This window comes from Aspergillus steynii, assembly GCF_002849105.1.
Source record: "Aspergillus steynii IBT 23096 chromosome Unknown P170scaffold_2, whole genome shotgun sequence".
Lineage (NCBI taxonomy): Eukaryota > Fungi > Ascomycota > Eurotiomycetes > Eurotiales > Aspergillaceae > Aspergillus > Aspergillus steynii.
Genome location: NW_020194399.1, coordinates 47,897 through 64,390, shown reverse-complemented (window position 1 = coordinate 64,390; position 16,494 = coordinate 47,897). Strand labels below are relative to the sequence as shown.

General features: G+C 55.0%; 7 protein-coding genes across 7 annotated transcripts; 4 read left to right on the top strand and 3 right to left on the bottom strand.

Annotated features, from left to right (window-relative positions):
• Positions 1 to 969: 969 nt before the first annotated feature.
• Positions 970 to 2,973, top strand: P170DRAFT_453160 (cytochrome P450; the record flags this gene model as incomplete). Its single annotated transcript, XM_024851338.1, has 9 exons — positions 970 to 1,174; positions 1,241 to 1,323; positions 1,382 to 1,436; positions 1,514 to 1,800; positions 1,831 to 1,923; positions 1,988 to 2,320; positions 2,389 to 2,499; positions 2,551 to 2,720; positions 2,790 to 2,973. 9 exons carry the CDS (start codon positions 970 to 972, stop codon positions 2,971 to 2,973), a joined length of 1,521 nt encoding a protein of 506 aa, XP_024706710.1.
• A 435-nt stretch (positions 2,974 to 3,408) lies between these two features.
• P170DRAFT_453159 (NAD(P)/FAD-dependent oxidoreductase) lies at positions 3,409 to 4,889 on the bottom strand (the record flags this gene model as incomplete). The annotated part of the gene is made up of 3 exons (XM_024851337.1): positions 3,409 to 3,557; positions 3,611 to 4,576; positions 4,628 to 4,889. 3 exons carry the CDS (start codon positions 4,887 to 4,889, stop codon positions 3,409 to 3,411), a joined length of 1,377 nt encoding a protein of 458 aa, XP_024706709.1.
• A 362-nt stretch (positions 4,890 to 5,251) lies between these two features.
• On the bottom strand, positions 5,252 to 7,512 carry P170DRAFT_433416 (uncharacterized protein). The gene is made up of 4 exons (XM_024848488.1): positions 7,389 to 7,512; positions 7,256 to 7,332; positions 6,261 to 7,197; positions 5,252 to 6,208 (listed from the first exon to the last, which is right to left on the bottom strand). Exons 1-4 carry the CDS (start codon positions 7,491 to 7,493, stop codon positions 5,270 to 5,272), a joined length of 2,058 nt encoding a protein of 685 aa, XP_024706708.1. The 5' UTR covers positions 7,494 to 7,512; the 3' UTR covers positions 5,252 to 5,269.
• A 256-nt stretch (positions 7,513 to 7,768) lies between these two features.
• P170DRAFT_461683 (MFS general substrate transporter) lies at positions 7,769 to 9,851 on the top strand. Its single transcript, XM_024852052.1, has 5 exons — positions 7,769 to 7,928; positions 7,982 to 8,055; positions 8,109 to 8,179; positions 8,237 to 9,431; positions 9,492 to 9,851. The coding sequence occupies exons 1-5, from the start codon at positions 7,874 to 7,876 to the stop codon at positions 9,738 to 9,740; spliced, it is 1,644 nt and encodes a 547-aa protein (XP_024706707.1). The 5' UTR covers positions 7,769 to 7,873; the 3' UTR covers positions 9,741 to 9,851.
• A 378-nt stretch (positions 9,852 to 10,229) lies between these two features.
• P170DRAFT_433414 (bZIP transcription factor) lies at positions 10,230 to 11,110 on the bottom strand. The gene has a single exon (XM_024848487.1). The coding sequence runs from the start codon at positions 10,933 to 10,935 to the stop codon at positions 10,324 to 10,326; it is 612 nt and encodes a 203-aa protein (XP_024706706.1). The 5' UTR covers positions 10,936 to 11,110; the 3' UTR covers positions 10,230 to 10,323.
• A 146-nt stretch (positions 11,111 to 11,256) lies between these two features.
• P170DRAFT_433411 (Zn(II)2Cys6 transcription factor) lies at positions 11,257 to 13,776 on the top strand. The gene is made up of 5 exons (XM_024848486.1): positions 11,257 to 11,356; positions 11,410 to 11,755; positions 11,815 to 12,022; positions 12,081 to 12,112; positions 12,174 to 13,776. Exons 1-5 carry the CDS (start codon positions 11,262 to 11,264, stop codon positions 13,737 to 13,739), a joined length of 2,247 nt encoding a protein of 748 aa, XP_024706705.1. The 5' UTR covers positions 11,257 to 11,261; the 3' UTR covers positions 13,740 to 13,776.
• A 610-nt stretch (positions 13,777 to 14,386) lies between these two features.
• Positions 14,387 to 16,418, top strand: P170DRAFT_471336 (efflux pump antibiotic resistance protein; the record flags this gene model as incomplete). The annotated part of the gene is made up of 8 exons (XM_024852829.1): positions 14,387 to 14,588; positions 14,643 to 14,779; positions 14,837 to 14,919; positions 14,970 to 15,067; positions 15,125 to 15,245; positions 15,304 to 16,129; positions 16,178 to 16,283; positions 16,351 to 16,418. 8 exons carry the CDS (start codon positions 14,387 to 14,389, stop codon positions 16,416 to 16,418), a joined length of 1,641 nt encoding a protein of 546 aa, XP_024706704.1.
• Positions 16,419 to 16,494: the final 76 nt, after the last annotated feature.

Sequence of the window (16,494 nt, the reverse complement as noted above, 5' to 3'; positions counted from 1 at the left end):
AGATGCGTAAGCGATCGGGCAGATCCACCCCAAGCTCACGCCAAAGACCGGGGTACGCCGGTGCACCGCGGGATGGCCTGCAGGGGCGGTGGCATCCAACGCCGCTGGTTCGTAGGATTTGAGATACCATTGGCGATCGGAGGATCTTTCTTACCTCTGGTCGCTCTCGGCCACGATTATAACGCCTTGTGGCCATTTCCCTACATACCGCCCGCTGTCACCGATAGAACTCACCTCTGGTCCCTCTCGGCCACAATTATAACGTCTTATGGTCATTTCCCTACATACAGCCCACTCTTACCGAATGGACCCAGGCCCTGGAGATGCTTGGACTGCCAAGTAAATATCGTGTCGCGGATTGGCCAGCCAAGAGTTGGAATCATACCACTATGCAGAGCGGCGTAGTACGTCGTTATGAAAGAAGCAAACAAAAGAGGGACATCCTGGTCAAATACCAACAAATCGAACAGACGTTGATATTTATTGGGGATATCAACGTCCAAGATGACGATTGCCTTGGCGATCACGGCCAATGCATTGCGGGTCCAACATGTCCACATCTTCCCACCCTGATCGTGGATTTGACGGAATAACGACGCACAAATGACCGACTCGTATTGTCTAGTCCCATGCAAGCAACCAACTGATTCATTCCAGAATTCACGTCCTGTGTGGCGGCTACGGCGCTGGAGAATCTTGATTGCTAATCATTTACTATACCAACAGTTTTGAAGTGGCCAGAAGGAGAGAGGCTCCATGCTTTGACAAGACCTGTCGATGTGACCCGCGACATAGCCACTGTAAAACACGTAGACTCTAAGGAACTCGCAAGTGAAAGCCTTGGCATGCGGGCTGTTGCTATTTTGATATTCCTTGGAGTGGACTGCCCCCCTATAAATCTCCTGCGCCAGCCAGCTTGATAGATAGAAAAGCCACTAAGAACCAGAAACGGAGGCTGGCTAAAGGAAGATGCTCTACGGAATTATCATTGCCAGCATAACTATTTTATACGCAGCCTGTACTGTCGCCTACCGGCTGTTTCTCCATCCTTTGGCAAAATTCCCTGGCCCAAAGCTGGCAGCCGCCTCGAAATGGTATGAAGCGTACTTTGATCTCATGAAGGGCCCTGGCGGCCAGTTCATGCACGAGATCAACCGAATGCATGATATATATGGTAAGCTGTGTGCCTCAACCACGTCTTCTTTCCTGTTCTAGCGATGGTGGCTCTGACGCTATTAAGGACCTATTGTGCGCATCAACCCCGATGAGCTCCATGTGAAGGATTCGAGTTGGTTTGATACACTCTACTGTGGTCCTGCAACGGTATATCATGCCTTTGAATTGTCGTTATTCCATTGGCCTTTCAAGCTAATTAGATCAGGGCAAGAGAAATAAATACAAAGCTGCTGCGCACATGACAGGTACACCAGATGCGAGTAAGACTCTTCTTGATCCCCCTAGAGCCCAGAGATATCAAGCGCTGATGATGGTCTGGTGGTGGAATTTCACGCAGTATTCGGAACTGTGGAGCATGAAACTCACAGACGAAGACGTGCGGCTATTAGTCCATTCTTTTCCAAAGCCATGACGACATCTGTTGAGCCTCTGATATACAACAAGGTGAAAGAGCTCTGTAAAACTGTCCAATATCAAGTTTCACATTATGGCCACACCGAAATGCGGACCAACTTCCTGGCTTTTGCTACGGACACCGTCTGCGAGCACACATTTGCCGACGTTGAATTATGCTTGTTACAATCAGAACGCAAGGCAAATGATTGGAAGAAAACTATCTATACAGTTGCGCTTCTTACACCCTGGGTCAAGTAGTTTACATGGATTCTTCCCATCGCACTAAAGTTACCATTAGATCTCCTACGCAAATTCTTCCCGAGCGTGGCCGGTATTGCAGAATTTAGAGTGGTGAGCAATTGATGCTCTTTTATAATGACTTACCGAGTGACAAAATACTTACCTCGATGAACAGACAATGGAGAAAAAGGCACGGCAGGCCACTCGAAGGTCGCGCGATCATACGAAACTCAAGACATCTGATCATCAACTCGATCTTTTTGATAGCATCCTCTCAAGCAAGTCAATACCGACAGATGACAAATACGCGCAGCGAATCGCCCAAGAGGGATTCGTAGTCGTAGTTGCTGCCGGCGAGACCACGGCTCGGATGTTGACCAACGCGTTGTACCATGTCCTCGCCAATCGACGCACAGTTCTGCCGGAGCTTCAGCGAGAGCTTACTGAGGCTATCCCAGACCCGAATACAAGAGTACCTCTGGCACGCTTGGAGAAGCTTCCATGGCTGGTATGGTTCAATGTTTCCATCTTTAAAAGATATGCACCGTTGTAAAGAAAAAGTCCTGACATGAACAGACTGCCGTCATTAGGGAGTCTCTCCGTATCACCGCATTAGTAGCGTCAAGGCTACCGCTTGTTTGTCCGGACGAGCCTTTGGCTTATCGGAACTGGATTATTCCATCCGGAGTTAGTTCTCTAAACCCCTATCAAGCAAAACGCACTAACAATAGCTTTGAGACCCCCATCGGTATGACGCTGCGGGATGTCCTGCTCGATCCATCGATATTCGACGGCCCCTCGGAATTCCAGCCGCAACGTTGGATAGACACACCAAGTAACGGCTTGGAATGGATGCAAAACGCCTACGTGCCTTTTGGGCGAGGTAGTCGGATGTGTGTTGGATTGAAGTATGTTGATTTCTATTCCACGGAAAGCTTTGAAGAAAGCCCTCATTAACCTATCCTATTGGGGTGTAGCTTTGCTCATGCGGAGCTCTATCTATGTCTAGGGTATTTGTTTAGGATTTCAAACCTGGATCTCCACAACACGACGCGACGAGATGTGGAGATTACCAGGGACTGTTTCATTGGTGAGGTATCGGCAGAGAGTAAGGGAATAAGAGTGAAATTCTTCGATAGCCCGAGTCAGGATCCAGATTGATGCTGTCTTCGCAAGATTCAATGTTTATGCCTACGCGCCGTCTTCGATAATGGGCAGATTCCAGGCCTTATTCTTTCTTTTTACTTTTACTACGGACAAATGCGATAGGTCTGAGTGATTGAAAAATTGAAACAGAATTTCCCAGGAGTCAATGCAACTACTCAGAGGCGGAGCAACGCCAGAGAAACTGTGGATCTCGAGGAAGAGCAAACAGCATGGAAGTCATTGCCATCATCATCCCGAGTCCATATTGTGTTTAGATGACCTCTGCCTTGCTACCGGATCGTGTTATTCTAATAGATGGAAACCCTATTTCCAATTTCCACGCATAATCATAATGGAGAAACCGGTCATGTTTCTGATGATCTTTGGAGAAATTTGTTATGGAAATTTATCAACAGCTGATATACGAGAATGAGAAGCATCGTTCGTTGCTCATAGTGAGCTTTTAACCTGACGCTGGGTGGACTTGCCGATCCTTGCTTTGCTATACTGAAAGCACTCGGGCAGTCCAGTCTCCTCCCACGAGCCCCCATTGATCAGCTTCACCAGGCCAGGAGCACATGTGAAGATACCCGCCATACCTAGATATATGTCAGAATATGCAAGGACAATGGGCGAATATAAGGGTGCCTACCGTGACCGTTGAAACCCGCACAGACCCACTGGCCCTCAAGGCCCTCAATCGACCCAACCAGGGGAATCCGATCCGGTGTCACGCCGATGATCCCCGTCCAGACGTGGTCCAATCCCTCACCATGACGGAGCGGCTTGGTCTGGGATTCCTGTGACAGCTCGAAAAACTCTCTCGTACTATTTCCAGCAATATGCCTACTATATCCGGTGTCGTCGAAGGTGGCCAAATCGATGGGCTGACCGTCCTGGCCGGGAGAGCCTGTCCTGGTGCCCGTCCCACCGAGTAGGATTGTGCCGTTGAGCAAGGAATTGACGGAGAAGAACTGTTCCGGACCGTATCGCAGGGCCATTGTATGCTGCAATGTCTCGCTGCCAGAGAGCAAACGCCGAGGTATGAACGCGTGGGCTTGTGCCCGGCGAGGACTGATGAACTGGTCTAGCTCGGGCACCAGATACGCTGCGTAGGCATTGGTGCAGTGAATTACGGTCTCGGCCGCGACGATGCCTCGCGGAGTGTGTACATCCCATCGATGTGTCGTGGATCTTCGGCTCTTCACGATTTGCGTGGCGGGACAATGCGTCCACAGGTTGACTCCCTTTTTGATCACATCGGATAGGATCCACTGACATAGCTTACCTGGATGGTTTGATGCAGCTGGTGACTCATAAGCAGACAACGCAGTGCGAACTCTAGTCCTTTCTTTGGCCTCCTCGCCTTCAAAGAACTTGATGTGCGAGATATCGGCCCCGGCAGCCTCATATGCTGCCAGAGCCTTCGCCGAACGATTGACTATTTCCTCCGAGAGACAAACCTCAAAGGTGGTGGTGTACTTGAAGTCACAGTCGACATTGTTGGCACTGACAAATTCACGGACTCGTGCTAATACGACTCGCTCGTTCTCCAAGATCTTTCGGGCTTGCTCGGATCCATGCACTGCGGCGTAATCAAGAAAGCCGCGAAAGGCATCTGCAAAATGGTATTAGAAAAGGGATTTACCACCAGCAGAGATCATCATACCCGGTCGAATGTGGCCAGCATTACGCCCAGTGGCCCCGGACACCGCTTCTCGAGCTTCCAGAATCAGGATCTCATCGGCTTGTGCGCCAGCTTCGATTAATTTATACGCCGTCAGGGCACCAGAGATGCCAGACCCGATAACAAGATACTTGGCTCTCGATGGAACGTCGGCAAGACGGTTGGCATGCAGGTGAGGGAATGCGCGCGTGGTGCGATGCCAGATGGAGAGGCTGGAATTTGGGACTGGGAGTGAGGGCTTCATGTCTGCGAGGTTCTTGACGAAGCACGTCCTGACCTATTTTCCCGGTTATACAATGTCGGAAAGAGGAGAATTATATACCGGTAAAGATAGCCACGACAGTCGCAGGAAACATCGCAGATCAGTCGGCAAAGCCCGTGGGCGCGGGATTCTCCGCGAGGCCCGGCGGAGCTGTTACGCTAAAGATGAAGCCAATAACAGGGCATCTGCTGGTGACGATGGGCATGGTGGGTCTAAATGGTGACTATTGACTGGTCCAGCCTTGACTGGGCCTAATTGGCATCAATTTAGTCCAGAGTTTCGTGCAGCTCATCCAGTAAACTACTGCTCCCCAGATGGTCGAGATCATCTAATATGGAGTGAGGATTCTGAGATTTATCTAACTATATCCAGGCTGACGGAGCGTACCCAGTATTGGTCGCGGTGGTCTCCCAGAGAAATGAGAGGCTATCGTCAAAGCTCACGAAGGGGAATCCCGCGAAGTCAGTGTACAGGCTAGACTGGTCTGCTGGGACAGGATGGGATACCAATGCCTGCTCGTCCTGCCCCGACGCAGTCCGATCTCCGACACAGTCTGATGCTTGCTGTCGTGGAACTGACACCGGGCCCTCCGCGTTCCCAAAGGAAGTTTCGCCGGCCGTGACTGTACCTTCTTGCCTCGATGACCTCAGATTGTCGAGGACCTTAGAGGCTGCCAGGTCAAATGCATCTCGCTTCCCCTGGAATGCAGGGAAGTGTTCGACCATCCCCCAGAGAACGCACGAGCAGGTATGAACGCGGGCCTCGAGGAAGCGGAGCGTCATTTGCTCCCGGACCTGTCCTGAGTGTGCGTATCCAAATAACAGGGAAATGCCTGCCGAGTACACGTTCTCCACGGCCAGCCAGTATATTGTCAACAGGCGTTCGCGGAAGAACTGGCGGTAGAGTTGGATCATGTCCGCGGCCGCATGCGACATGGCTAGGAGTTGAGCGGAGGAGGGAGAAGGAATGTTGGGAGAGGGACGGTAGAGAAACAAGAGTGCTGTATGATACGTGACCTCGAGGGTTTTCACTACTCCCTTCTCTATGTCATTGAAATTCTCATCCGCTGGGGTGGTTTGATACCAGAGGTCAATCTGACGATGCATCTGTCGCTGCCACCGACTCAAATCAACGGGCGCACATTGCGGAGGGGGTCTTTCATATAGCGCGGTCCGCATTTCCGACTGTATCTGGCGGTATCGAAAGAGATGAAGGCTAATGCGCTTGCTTGGGGATGAGTGGGCAATGGTAGTCGCGATCCCATCTCGAGTAATGCATACATCTTCGACCTCGCTTGGGAACTGGGCGATGTTCAGCACTACAGATCACGCAGGAGGCAGAAGTCGGGATTACCTTCGCTGAGATTGCACCATCAGACACGCAGGATGGCATAGACAAGACGATCGAGATGTTCCGGTCCATCGCATACGCCACCCAAAACGTTCTTCTCCTAGCATCCAGCGTCAGCGGGTCGAGATCTCCGTTTGGGCAATCTTCATGCAGGCCAAGCTCGATGGATAGACGTAGAGCAGACCCGACAGTCTTCCAGACAGCCCAGAGGGTTGGGTGATGATAGGAATACTGTCCGATGGCCAATAATGCCTGCACTCCTTCGACACTGTTGGGAATACCGGCTTCCCTCAAGGCTCGCACGGCGGTTTGATGATATCGGTCCGCCATCCAGATCGGAATCCGCGACGGGTCTTGTTTCTGCATTGACAGAATTGCAACGGCGAACACCTCGAAGACGAAAAAGACCGCCATTCGAGACTCTTGGGCGGTGTGGACTTCTGCGAAATTCACCGTTCGAGGCAGCTCATAGAGTCGCGCCAGCTTTTCCTCGAACGTCGGTTGATGTAACAGCGGCATGCCAATGCTCGTGGTCTGGAAGTATACCTTCACCAAAGTCTGCGCGGCCTCCCTGGTTGGCAGCGACACCGGTCTGGTGTCGAGATTGTTCAATACGCGCGAGGACTCATCTGCAAGATCACTAGTTGCAGAGGGGCATTTCGGGGACGGAGATGTCATTCGAGAGCGCATCAGCTCGTCCAGAAAAAGCTGAGCATAGGTTGGCTCGGGCTCGGGGCCACGCTGGGTGAGACCGCGAACACTCGCCACCGCAGCGCTGACATCGCGGCCGAGAACAGCCGATTCAAGTGAGGGTGTATTTGGAAGCGAGTCAACCACCGCACGAGGGGACTGGGGAGTGGCAAGCTCTTGATCGTCACCCTTCTGTTGGCGGAGCTTGGATTCGAGATATGCCACGCGCTGCTCCAGACTGTGTGTATAGCTGCACAGTGACGATGTTAGCAGACTCATCGCCACCAGCGGATGATTGCCTCTCTGACCTTCGGGGTACTCTCCTCTTGGTAGCAATGTCATATGCCAGACATTCCTCACCCGCTGCATCACACAAGCAACACTTCTTTGAATCCGTTAGCCGCGGTGCTCGCTCATTAACATCGTCTGGAATGCACCTACGGGCAACCTTTGATCACAGCGCTTTTTCTTTTGCCGACATCGAATGCAGGCCGTGATAGCGGCTCTCCCTCGAGCATGTACGTCACCGCGTCTAGCAGGTGGCATTTTGCTTTCAGCACTCAATGTTGGGAGTGGTTTGCGTCGAGATTGCGCCGTGTCGCAGAGCCAGTCGGACTAAAGGCTCACTAGTGGCCGCAAGGATTGAGCCAGGGCGATAAGGAGCGGAAAATACCGCCCGATGGTTGGCGGAGAAAGCCGCTCTAAGATAGTGGCTCTGTGGCGATCTCACTTCGTGGATTCCATTGATAATTCGAGATAAAATGCTAGTGTGCCCACAAATACAAGTTCACTTACCCCAGACTCCAGTAGTGCCGGAGACGGCAAATGCCGCCGGTAGTTGATAACCACCATAGAGTATAAAATATAAAAGAGTCAACGCGTGGAAGGAAACAACCGGCTAAAGCCTCGTTCATCCTGGAAGCAGAATGAATGCATCACGCGACACCACGGCCCGGCCTCCGGGAACGATTCTACTGCAGGGTAGGTGGTTCGCTACAGGCAGAGACAACGACGCTAACTCGTCTGTATGACAGATCTTCGAAGCCAAAACTCGCATGGCGAGATCCTGCTAGAGCCACGACCCTCGAGCAACCCAAATGATCCATTGGTAGGTTTCCATCACCCTAGTCTCGAGTCGGATCACCCTCTCACCCCGCATAGAACTGGCCACGATGGCGGAAGTATCTCAATTTCGGTTTAGTGACGCTGTACGTCGTGATGGTGAATGCACTGTAAGTCGCCCAGATCTGGAAGACAGTCAGTATATGCTGACAGCACGGCTTCGGCAGAATCAACGCGGCCACTCCCACCTGGGGACCTATGCAAGAGCAGCTCGGATTCAGCGACGCAACTTTGAATAACAGCTATGCCATCGGGTGCGGTATGCTGGCTGTTGGCGCCTTCGTCCTGATGCCGTTTGCGCTGAAATTTGGGCGTCGACCGGTCTACCTGGTTAGTACGCTGCTACAATTTGGCATTTCCATCTGGTCGGCAAAATTGCAGACGGCCGTCGATCTCCTTCTGATCAACGCCTTCAGTTGCTTCCTGGGCGCCTTGTTCGAGGTGATCGTGCAGCTCACGGTCGCCGATGTCTTCTTCGTGCATGAAAGAGGAACTATGAACGGCCTCTTCGTGTGGACGACATACATCGGGGCCAAACTCACGCCGGTAGTGGCTGGAAGCATCACCGTCGGGCAGGGATGGCGCTGGGTCTGGTGGTGGACGGCTATTTTCTTTGCCATCACCTTCTTTGCCATGGTCTTTCTCTACGAGGAGACCAAATTTTGCCATGTTGCCATCGATGGAGTCTCCCCGGTCTCCGGTGATCCTTCACCGGGGGCCACTTTGGCGAACAAGAACGAAAAGGAGAAAGATCAGACCAACGCCAAAGAAGAGGCATCGGAGCTTGATCTTCCCACCCCGTCACCACGACCTTCCATTGACCCCAATATCCCCCTACGGACCTACTGGCAGCGACTGCGGCCGTGGATATCGTCACCAGGCTCGATGCGGCCCTTTGCCCGGCACAGCTACCAGCCGTTTCTGATTCTCTTCAGTATCCCTGCGGTGTTCTTCACGTCACTGGTATATGGCGGCATGATGGCTGCATCGGACGTCATCGGCACTACCCTCTCGACCAAAATGACCCGCGACCCGTATAATTTCAATGCCCAGCAAATCGGCATGATGAACCTGGCGCCATGGATTGGCAGTACCATCGGTTCCCTAGTCTCCGGGCCGCTGAGCGACTGGCTGATTCTGTTCCTGGCCAGACGGAATAAGGGGGTTTACGAGCCGGAGATGCGACTGTGGATCATCCTTGCCTTTCTTCCTTGCATCCCTACTGGCATCTTTCTGTTCGGCATTGGATTGGAGCATGGACTGCCGTGGCCGTTATTGGCCGTTGGGTATGGTCTGTGTCTAGCGGGAATTGCTCCGACAGCGAGCATAACTCTGACGTATATCACGGATGCCTATACTGAGGTAGGCTTGCGCTTGTCTACTGCCGGAAATTCTCTATGGCTACTCACTCACATATGATAGATCGTGGGCGACTCTCTGGTTGGCGTGACGTTCACACGCAATCTCGTCTCGACCATCTTCATCTTCGCCCTGGACCCGTGGATCGAGGACGTTGGCGCCCAGAATGTGTTCGTGACCATCGGAGTCTTGCTGACCGCCATCATTCTGGGGACCGCCATCTTCCTGGTTTACGGCAAGAAGCTCCGAGTTTTAACAGTCAAGACTTATCGCTACTATGCGGGAAGACAATTTGATGCGCGAAAAGCATAGTTCTGAGTATTTGGACCATGTGTCGGGCGATGGATTGTCGAGATGCGCGGATGTATATTTCCCTCACGCGTTCTTGACAATGGATTGAAGGCCCAGTGTCCCCAGCTTGCCCTGGTCAATCTTCACGTCAGCTCGCAGCTCAGTTGGGTGAGTTGTGGTAGTGTTGTACATACTAGAATATGACTCGCACACTAGGGTTCAGATCGCGTAGGTCAATTCTTACGTAGTCGGCAGCACGCACCTGCGGTATGGACCATCAGATCATCTTCCATATGGACGGACGGGTATGGCCAAGTAGGAATAGGTAATCAAGACGGGTTCTGCGGAAGCTGTGGGGGGGAACAGATTAGTGGAGGATGGAGAATGATGATGATGATGAACGATGGAAGTCACGGGCCCGCCGTGGCTGCCTGGGGGCCTTTCTGCCTGGGGGCCTGACACGCTCATCCGCCTCGAACCTCTTTCCCATCAACCCGCTAATAACTTGAAGCCATTTACATTCACCGGATGGTCCTGGATTGTCCGATACATTCACATTAGGGTACATTTGACGGCTTCGTGTCAGTCATATGCCCTGACGTCCTCAGCCATTCGTTCGATTCTCCAGCAACTTCCTCAGAGCCATCGCTTCCCCTTCCCACTTTGCCACGCGCAGTCGCAACCCGTCGCGCTCCTGCGTCATCGCCTCTAACCGGGACTCCAAATCGGCCACATGGTCCAGGTGCTTCTGCCGCAGCCTTCGCGACGCCAGTTTATTGCGGCGTCGCCTCTCCTGCAGTCGTCCTTCCTCTCCGGCGGGCGAGAGGGAGCGATCATCCCCGCCAGACTCTTCCGCGCCGGGACTCAGCCAGCCCCGTCGCCGAGCTTTTGATGACGGAAAAGCGGCCGATTGCGAGAATGAGGAATGCGAATCATTGATCTCCGGCGGTAGCATCGGCGCCATCATGGAGGGGATCAGCCCCCCGGCCGAGAGATCGAGATCAGGCAGACTCGTTACGGGCACCAGCAATGGGTCCAGTCCGACTGCCAACGGGTCATCCGGCCTCTGGTCGGTCAGGGCATCGTGTGGTGACGAGGTGAGCGGCGAAAGGCCGCACGCGGTGGCGGCATGGTAGGGGTAGTCGGAATACATGAAGTCGGCCCAGAGCTCCGGGGATTGAGGCAGGGAGCCACCCATGACCGTGATGTCCGCCATCCGTGATACTGGTGAGCTGGATATAGTTACCACGGCGGAGCTATCCGTGGCCGAGTCTTCATCGTAAAGTGGATTGTTATGCGGCAGCAGGCCGGTTGGATCCATGGTCTGGGGTGGTTTGCAGGGACAAGTATAGTGATGATGGACGTCCATACTGTGAGATGCAGCGTCTAAATACTCCGGACTGCATCAACAAATCCGGCGCTAAGTCGACCATGTCCGGCGCTAGGGCTGGAAGGGGCCTAGTGCCGATGACGAGGCATCTTCCATCTTCCATCTTCGCCCCGCCGGACATATTATTATTCTGGACCTCCGCGCATCTGGACATGGACGCCCACCACCATGTAAATCCGACAGCCCTGTCGGCCAAAAAGCGAAAGCCGCGCCCCAAGCTCTCATGCGTTCCCTGTCGCCAGAAAAAGTCCGTGCTCGTCTCTCTGTCTGGCCTCGGACGTGACTAACGCCCCCGTGCAGACTCAAGTGCAACCGCCTGCTTCCTTGCGACAGCTGCATCAAGCATTGTCGCTCCCACATGTGCCAGTACGTGGGGCCGATGTCCAGGAAGGAAACGCAGGGCATCCAGAATCATATCCAGAGTCTCGAAGCCCGCATCCGGCAGCTATCGGCCGTCGATGTGCCGTCATTAACCAGCAGCCCGACGGTTCCACCAGTGCAGCCCACCCCGGCAGATGTCCAACCACCGCAGCACGCAGAAGATCAATCGGCGCCACAGACCAGCTACCCCGGAACTATGCTGATCAGCAACGAGCAGGGCACGAGCTATCGCGACCCGACCCACTGGCAGGCGGTGCTGGACGAGGCAAGTAGATCCAACCGGTCCACCCTCCCCTCGAGGTCCCTGACTGACCCGACATGCAGATCGCGGAGGTGAAAGAGTATCTCCAGGTGAGTGAAGACACCTCCCCCGAAGACGACGCTGAAGGGGAGACCGCCGTCTCGGGGCCAGTTCTTCTGTTCGGGAATGCCATCTCCTGCACCCAGGCCGATTTGCTCGCGGCGTTGCCGGCTCGGTCTGTCGCCGACCGTCTGGTTTCCTTCTATTTGAACTCGAAAGAGGCTCCTCTCGGTAGGCATGGTCCAGCCCTTGTGCCGGAAATTAGACGTGGTCGCTGACCGGCGGACAGTGGTGATGCACATCCCGACATTCGCCAGAGAGGTCGGTGCAGCCCTAACCCCCTCCCCGTCTGCTCTCGAGTACTTACCGTGTCGCCCTCCAGTACGCTGCCTTCTGGAAGAACCCGGAGGCGGCATCGCTCAACTGGCTAGCGTTCTTGTATAGTATCCTCGGGGCCTCCGCCGGCCTGCATCTCTTCTCCACGTCCGGTCGCGCCGACGGCGATCTGGCCGAGGCCTTCGACGAGTATCATCGCCGAGCAGCACACTGCCTCACCATGTCGGGGTATACGGACCCCGGGCGGTACAAGATCGAAGCGCTCGTGCTTAACGTCGCGAGCGAGATCCTCCGCAGCACGGACACCCATGTCGGTCCGTCCGTGCTGCTGGGGCTGGCCAGCCGGCTGGCCATGCACGCCGGCTATCATCGCGACCCGAAGCATTACCCCGGAATCTCGGTGTTCGACGGCGAGATGCGCCGTCGCGTGTGGATGTATCTCTCGCTTCTCGATCACTACATCTCCCTGCAGGCCGGTCTGCCGCCGACGACCATCCAGTCGTCGTCCGATACCGACGAGCCGCGCAATCTGACCGATGACGACCTGGATCCGTCCATGACGACGCTGCCCCTGGCCCGCCTCCCGACCGAGAAAACACATATTCTCTTCCCAGCCACCCTGAACCGGATCATGTTTGTCGGCGCCGAGATCATTGGCAAGGTCTGTTCCGTCCGGGGCGTCCCCTACGACGAGGTCCGGCGCCTGGACGCGACTCTGCGACAGCTGCGGGCGACCGTACCCGCGCCGCTGCGATTCCAACCGCTGGGGGACTCGATTGCCGACGCCCCCACGACCATCATGGATCGCTACAATATCGATCTGATGTACCAGAAGGCGCGGTGCGATCTGCACCGGCGATATCTGGCCCAGCATCGCCTGGACCCCAAGTACGCTTATTCGCGCCGCGAGTGTCTGGATGCCGCGCGACGCGTGCTGCAGCATCAGTCCGACATCTTCGACGCCAGCGCTCCCGGCGGCCAGCTGGGCTACGCCTCCTTCTTCTTTTCGCCCGTCGTCCTTATGCACTTTCGTTCCGCCGCCATGCTCGTGTCGCTGGAGATTGCCTGCCAGTCCCGACACGACCTCAAGCAGAATCTATCCTCCGACCAGCGGCAGTCCATTCTCGCGGAGCGGATGCGGCTCTCCCAGGACCTGGCACGGTCCTATAACATCTGGAACTATGTACGGCACCAGTCCAAAGAAGCTCTCAAGACGGCCGAGGCGCTCCAGATCATGTTGAAGATTGCCACTACCCACCTGCAGCACGGGTCCACTCCGAGACAGGGAGAATCTCCAGCGACCGGCAACTTCGGTTGTTTCGCTCCCGGGCACACATTCACACCCAGTGACCAGGACCACCAGGAGCTCTTGCTCGACAGCCATGAGACCAGTCCCTTGGATGTCGACCTTATGGACGCGACGTTTTATCTGGGGCAGGACGCATCGAACCAGACCGGCGCGACGCCCTTTGCCGGTTCCACGGACGTCGTAGATTTCTACGATCGATACTGGGACAACCTCATGTTATTGGGTGAGGGTCATAGCATTCGTGACGTAGGCCTGGATCATGGGAATTACGGTCTCTCCGAGTCGGGTCTTCCATACGTATAATTTAGTTAGCCGACTGGTGCTATGCATGACGAGGATAAAGTTTTTTTTTTCTTGTATCCTCCCAGTACTTAGAGGGGACTAAACAATTACTGTCAGAGTATTTAGTAATGGCCACTGGACTCAGACTCCATCTAACCGAATATATATACGGCGTGGTCACGTGGGCAGCGGCAGTCCGGCTGGCGGGACTCCCGACGGACCCAAACAAAACACCCCTTCACGCGCCCTGGAATTGGTCCCTTGTCGGGCACCCTTGGCCACGCAACGCCAGTGTTGGATGTCTGACGATGGATAGACATTGCGTTCATGCTCGGCTCGGCTCGGCTTTTTAGGAATGATGAAAGATTACGGAACTGACTACCGAGTGCACACTAAATGCCAGAATGACGTGCTTCCCTATCCCGATGAGCACCACAGCTCCCCTCTCGTTAATTGGCGTCAAAGCATCGACGGGGTGGGGACTTTCATCTCTTGAGGAGGAGCCGGACACTGAGCCATCCAGTCAAAGAGCATCGATACGGATGGTTTGTCTAGCGTCAATCTGGGATCAAAGATGGCCCGGTACAAGGGGATGACCAGCCTCTATTAAAGAGGTTCGATGCGGAGTGTTCTGATTTCCGATTCAATCATTTGGAGATCGCGCAATCATGGTTGCAGACGTGGATGAAACCTCGCCGTTGAACCCATCCGCCCCAGAGAATCGCAATGGGGGAGCCTCCTATCAAAGTATCGCCAAGGCCACAGGCCAGCCGTCTGGGGATGTTGCCGGCGACGAGGAGAGCGCGACAGCCTCTCCGCCAGCCGTCGACCAAGGCTCTATCCGGACCATCGTGGCCGTTCTGCTAGTTGGTGAGTCGAGGTCTGCAATCCATTGACCCCGCCCTTTGAACTAACATGCCGCAGGGGAGTTTATATCCAACGCAGACAGCACCTTGGTCATGGCCACGACCGGCAAGATCTCCTCCGAGTTCAATCGACTGCAAGACGCTAGTTGGCTCTCTACTGCCTACACGCTGGGGGTGTGCGCCGCACAACCTATGGTGAGACCGAAGGCTTCCCGCGCGGACCGCAGGCGGCAAGGCTGACAGGAGTTCTAGTATGGGAAGTTGAGTGACATCTACGGCCGACGGCCTCTCCTTCTTGCCGCGTACGCTCTATTTGCCACGGGCTGCCTGGCGTCGTAAGTAACTCCAATCGGTCATGGCGGGAAGATGGCCAACGGGAACATAGTGGAATGGGACGAGATCTCTGGACAGTCATCGTCGGTCGCGCCGTGAGCGGGATTGGGGGTGCCGGCATCATGACCTTAGGATCGATCATCATCACAGGTATGCCGGGTTGAACGCTGTCCGGAGAGGGAGTGCCCGTGTTAACGAAGCGGACAGACACGGTGCCCCGGCGGGAGGTCGCTTCGTGGAGAGCCTACATCAACATCTTCATGACTCTCGGTCGCAGCCTGGGTGGTCCCGTCGGAGGGTGGCTGACCGATGCGGTTGGATGGCGCTGGTAGTCACCTCCTTAAATCCCCGGGCTAGACCTGGACGCTGACTATTGAATGACTCAGGCTCTTCCTGCTTCAGCCTCCCTTTATCGTGCTGGCCGCGGGTTTGGTCCTGGCGAAACTGAAGCTGTCGGATCGGAAATCGTCGAAAGGGTCGATTCGCCGGGTGGACTTTCTGGGGACTGCCCTACTCGCCATTTCGATCGTGGCCGTCATCGTCCTTCTCGACCGCGGCGGGCATGCGTTCCCCTGGGCCTCGTGGACCACGATGGTGCTCGGCAGTGCCGGACTGAGCGCCCTGGCGACGTTTGTGTGGGTCGAGATGCGCGTGGCCTCGGAGCCCATTTTCCATCTCGACATCCTGCGCCGCCCCAACGTGGCGTCCAGCTATCTCATCGGGTTTCTGCAGATCGCGTCGCAGCTGGGCATGTTATTCTCCGTGCCGCTCTATTTCCAAGTCACCCAGCGGGCCTCGGCCACCGTCGCGGGCGGTCACATGGTCCCCGCGGTGGTGGGCAACACGTTCGGGGGCTTGCTGGCCGGCGCATTCATCCGACGAACCGGTCGATACAAGACCCTGCTGGTCGTCGCCGGATTGGTGGCGTCTATCTCGCACGTGCTCCTCCTGGTGCGATGGAACGGAGCCACGGGGGCGTGGGAATCGCTTTATATCACCCCTGGTGGACTGGGAACGGGCATCGCATCCGCGGCGGCATTCGTCAGCATGACAGCTCTCCTGCAGCCTCAGGAGGTAGCAATGGCGACGAGCGGCTACATGCTTCTGGTCAGTCTCGCCATGACCACCGGCGTGACCATGACCAACACCGTGCTCGGACATGGGTTCAAATCGCAGCTGCAGCATCACTTGCGCGGTGACGGGGCAGCCGAGGTGAGTATACCCCCGGCAAGTGGTTTGATTTGTTGCTAAGTCGACCAGATCATCCGCCGCGCCACTTCAGACACCGACTTTATTGCTCGCCTCGACGGAAAAGCACGAGACATTGTGGTAGGCTGTTTCGTGACTGGGCTCAAGAATACTTACGGTACGTTAGTCGCTTCCCAAACGACTGGCTAATGAGAGAACGGTTCCTTGTATTGACTTGTATACAGTCATCTCTTTGGTCTTCTCCATCGTGGGCTCCCTTGTTGGACTGAGTGTTCGACAGCACCGACTGTAGGATTGAACGGGCGTTCCACATAGACGCTTTCCATGTGGCCATGTCTGGTACAATGACCGGCCAAAGTGAGTCCTAG

What these genes read in the sequence shown, in the direction of transcription:
- P170DRAFT_433411 (XM_024848486.1), top strand. Translation starts at nt 11,262, where the DNA reads ATGGACGCCCACCACCATGTAAATCCGACAGCCCTGTCGGCCAAAAAG. An exon ending in GTTCCCTGTCGCCAGAAAAA is followed by an intron (nt 11,357 to 11,409) that starts GTCCGTGCTCGT and finishes GCCCCCGTGCAG; the next exon opens with ACTCAAGTGCAACCGCCTGC. An exon ending in TCCCGACATTCGCCAGAGAG is followed by an intron (nt 12,113 to 12,173) that starts GTCGGTGCAGCC and finishes GTCGCCCTCCAG; the next exon opens with TACGCTGCCTTCTGGAAGAA.
- P170DRAFT_433414 (XM_024848487.1), bottom strand. Translation starts at nt 10,935, where the DNA reads ATGGCGGACATCACGGTCATGGGTGGCTCCCTGCCTCAATCCCCGGAG.
- P170DRAFT_461683 (XM_024852052.1), top strand. Translation starts at nt 7,874, where the DNA reads ATGAATGCATCACGCGACACCACGGCCCGGCCTCCGGGAACGATTCTA. An exon ending in GGGAACGATTCTACTGCAGG is followed by an intron (nt 7,929 to 7,981) that starts GTAGGTGGTTCG and finishes TCTGTATGACAG; the next exon opens with ATCTTCGAAGCCAAAACTCG. An exon ending in GTCGTGATGGTGAATGCACT is followed by an intron (nt 8,180 to 8,236) that starts GTAAGTCGCCCA and finishes CGGCTTCGGCAG; the next exon opens with AATCAACGCGGCCACTCCCA.
- P170DRAFT_433416 (XM_024848488.1), bottom strand. Translation starts at nt 7,493, where the DNA reads ATGCCACCTGCTAGACGCGGTGACGTACATGCTCGAGGGAGAGCCGCT. An exon ending in GCTGTGATCAAAGGTTGCCC is followed by an intron (nt 7,333 to 7,388) that starts GTAGGTGCATTC and finishes ACGGATTCAAAG; the next exon opens with AAGTGTTGCTTGTGTGATGC. An exon ending in ATGGTGCAATCTCAGCGAAG is followed by an intron (nt 6,209 to 6,260) that starts GTAATCCCGACT and finishes AACATCGCCCAG; the next exon opens with TTCCCAAGCGAGGTCGAAGA.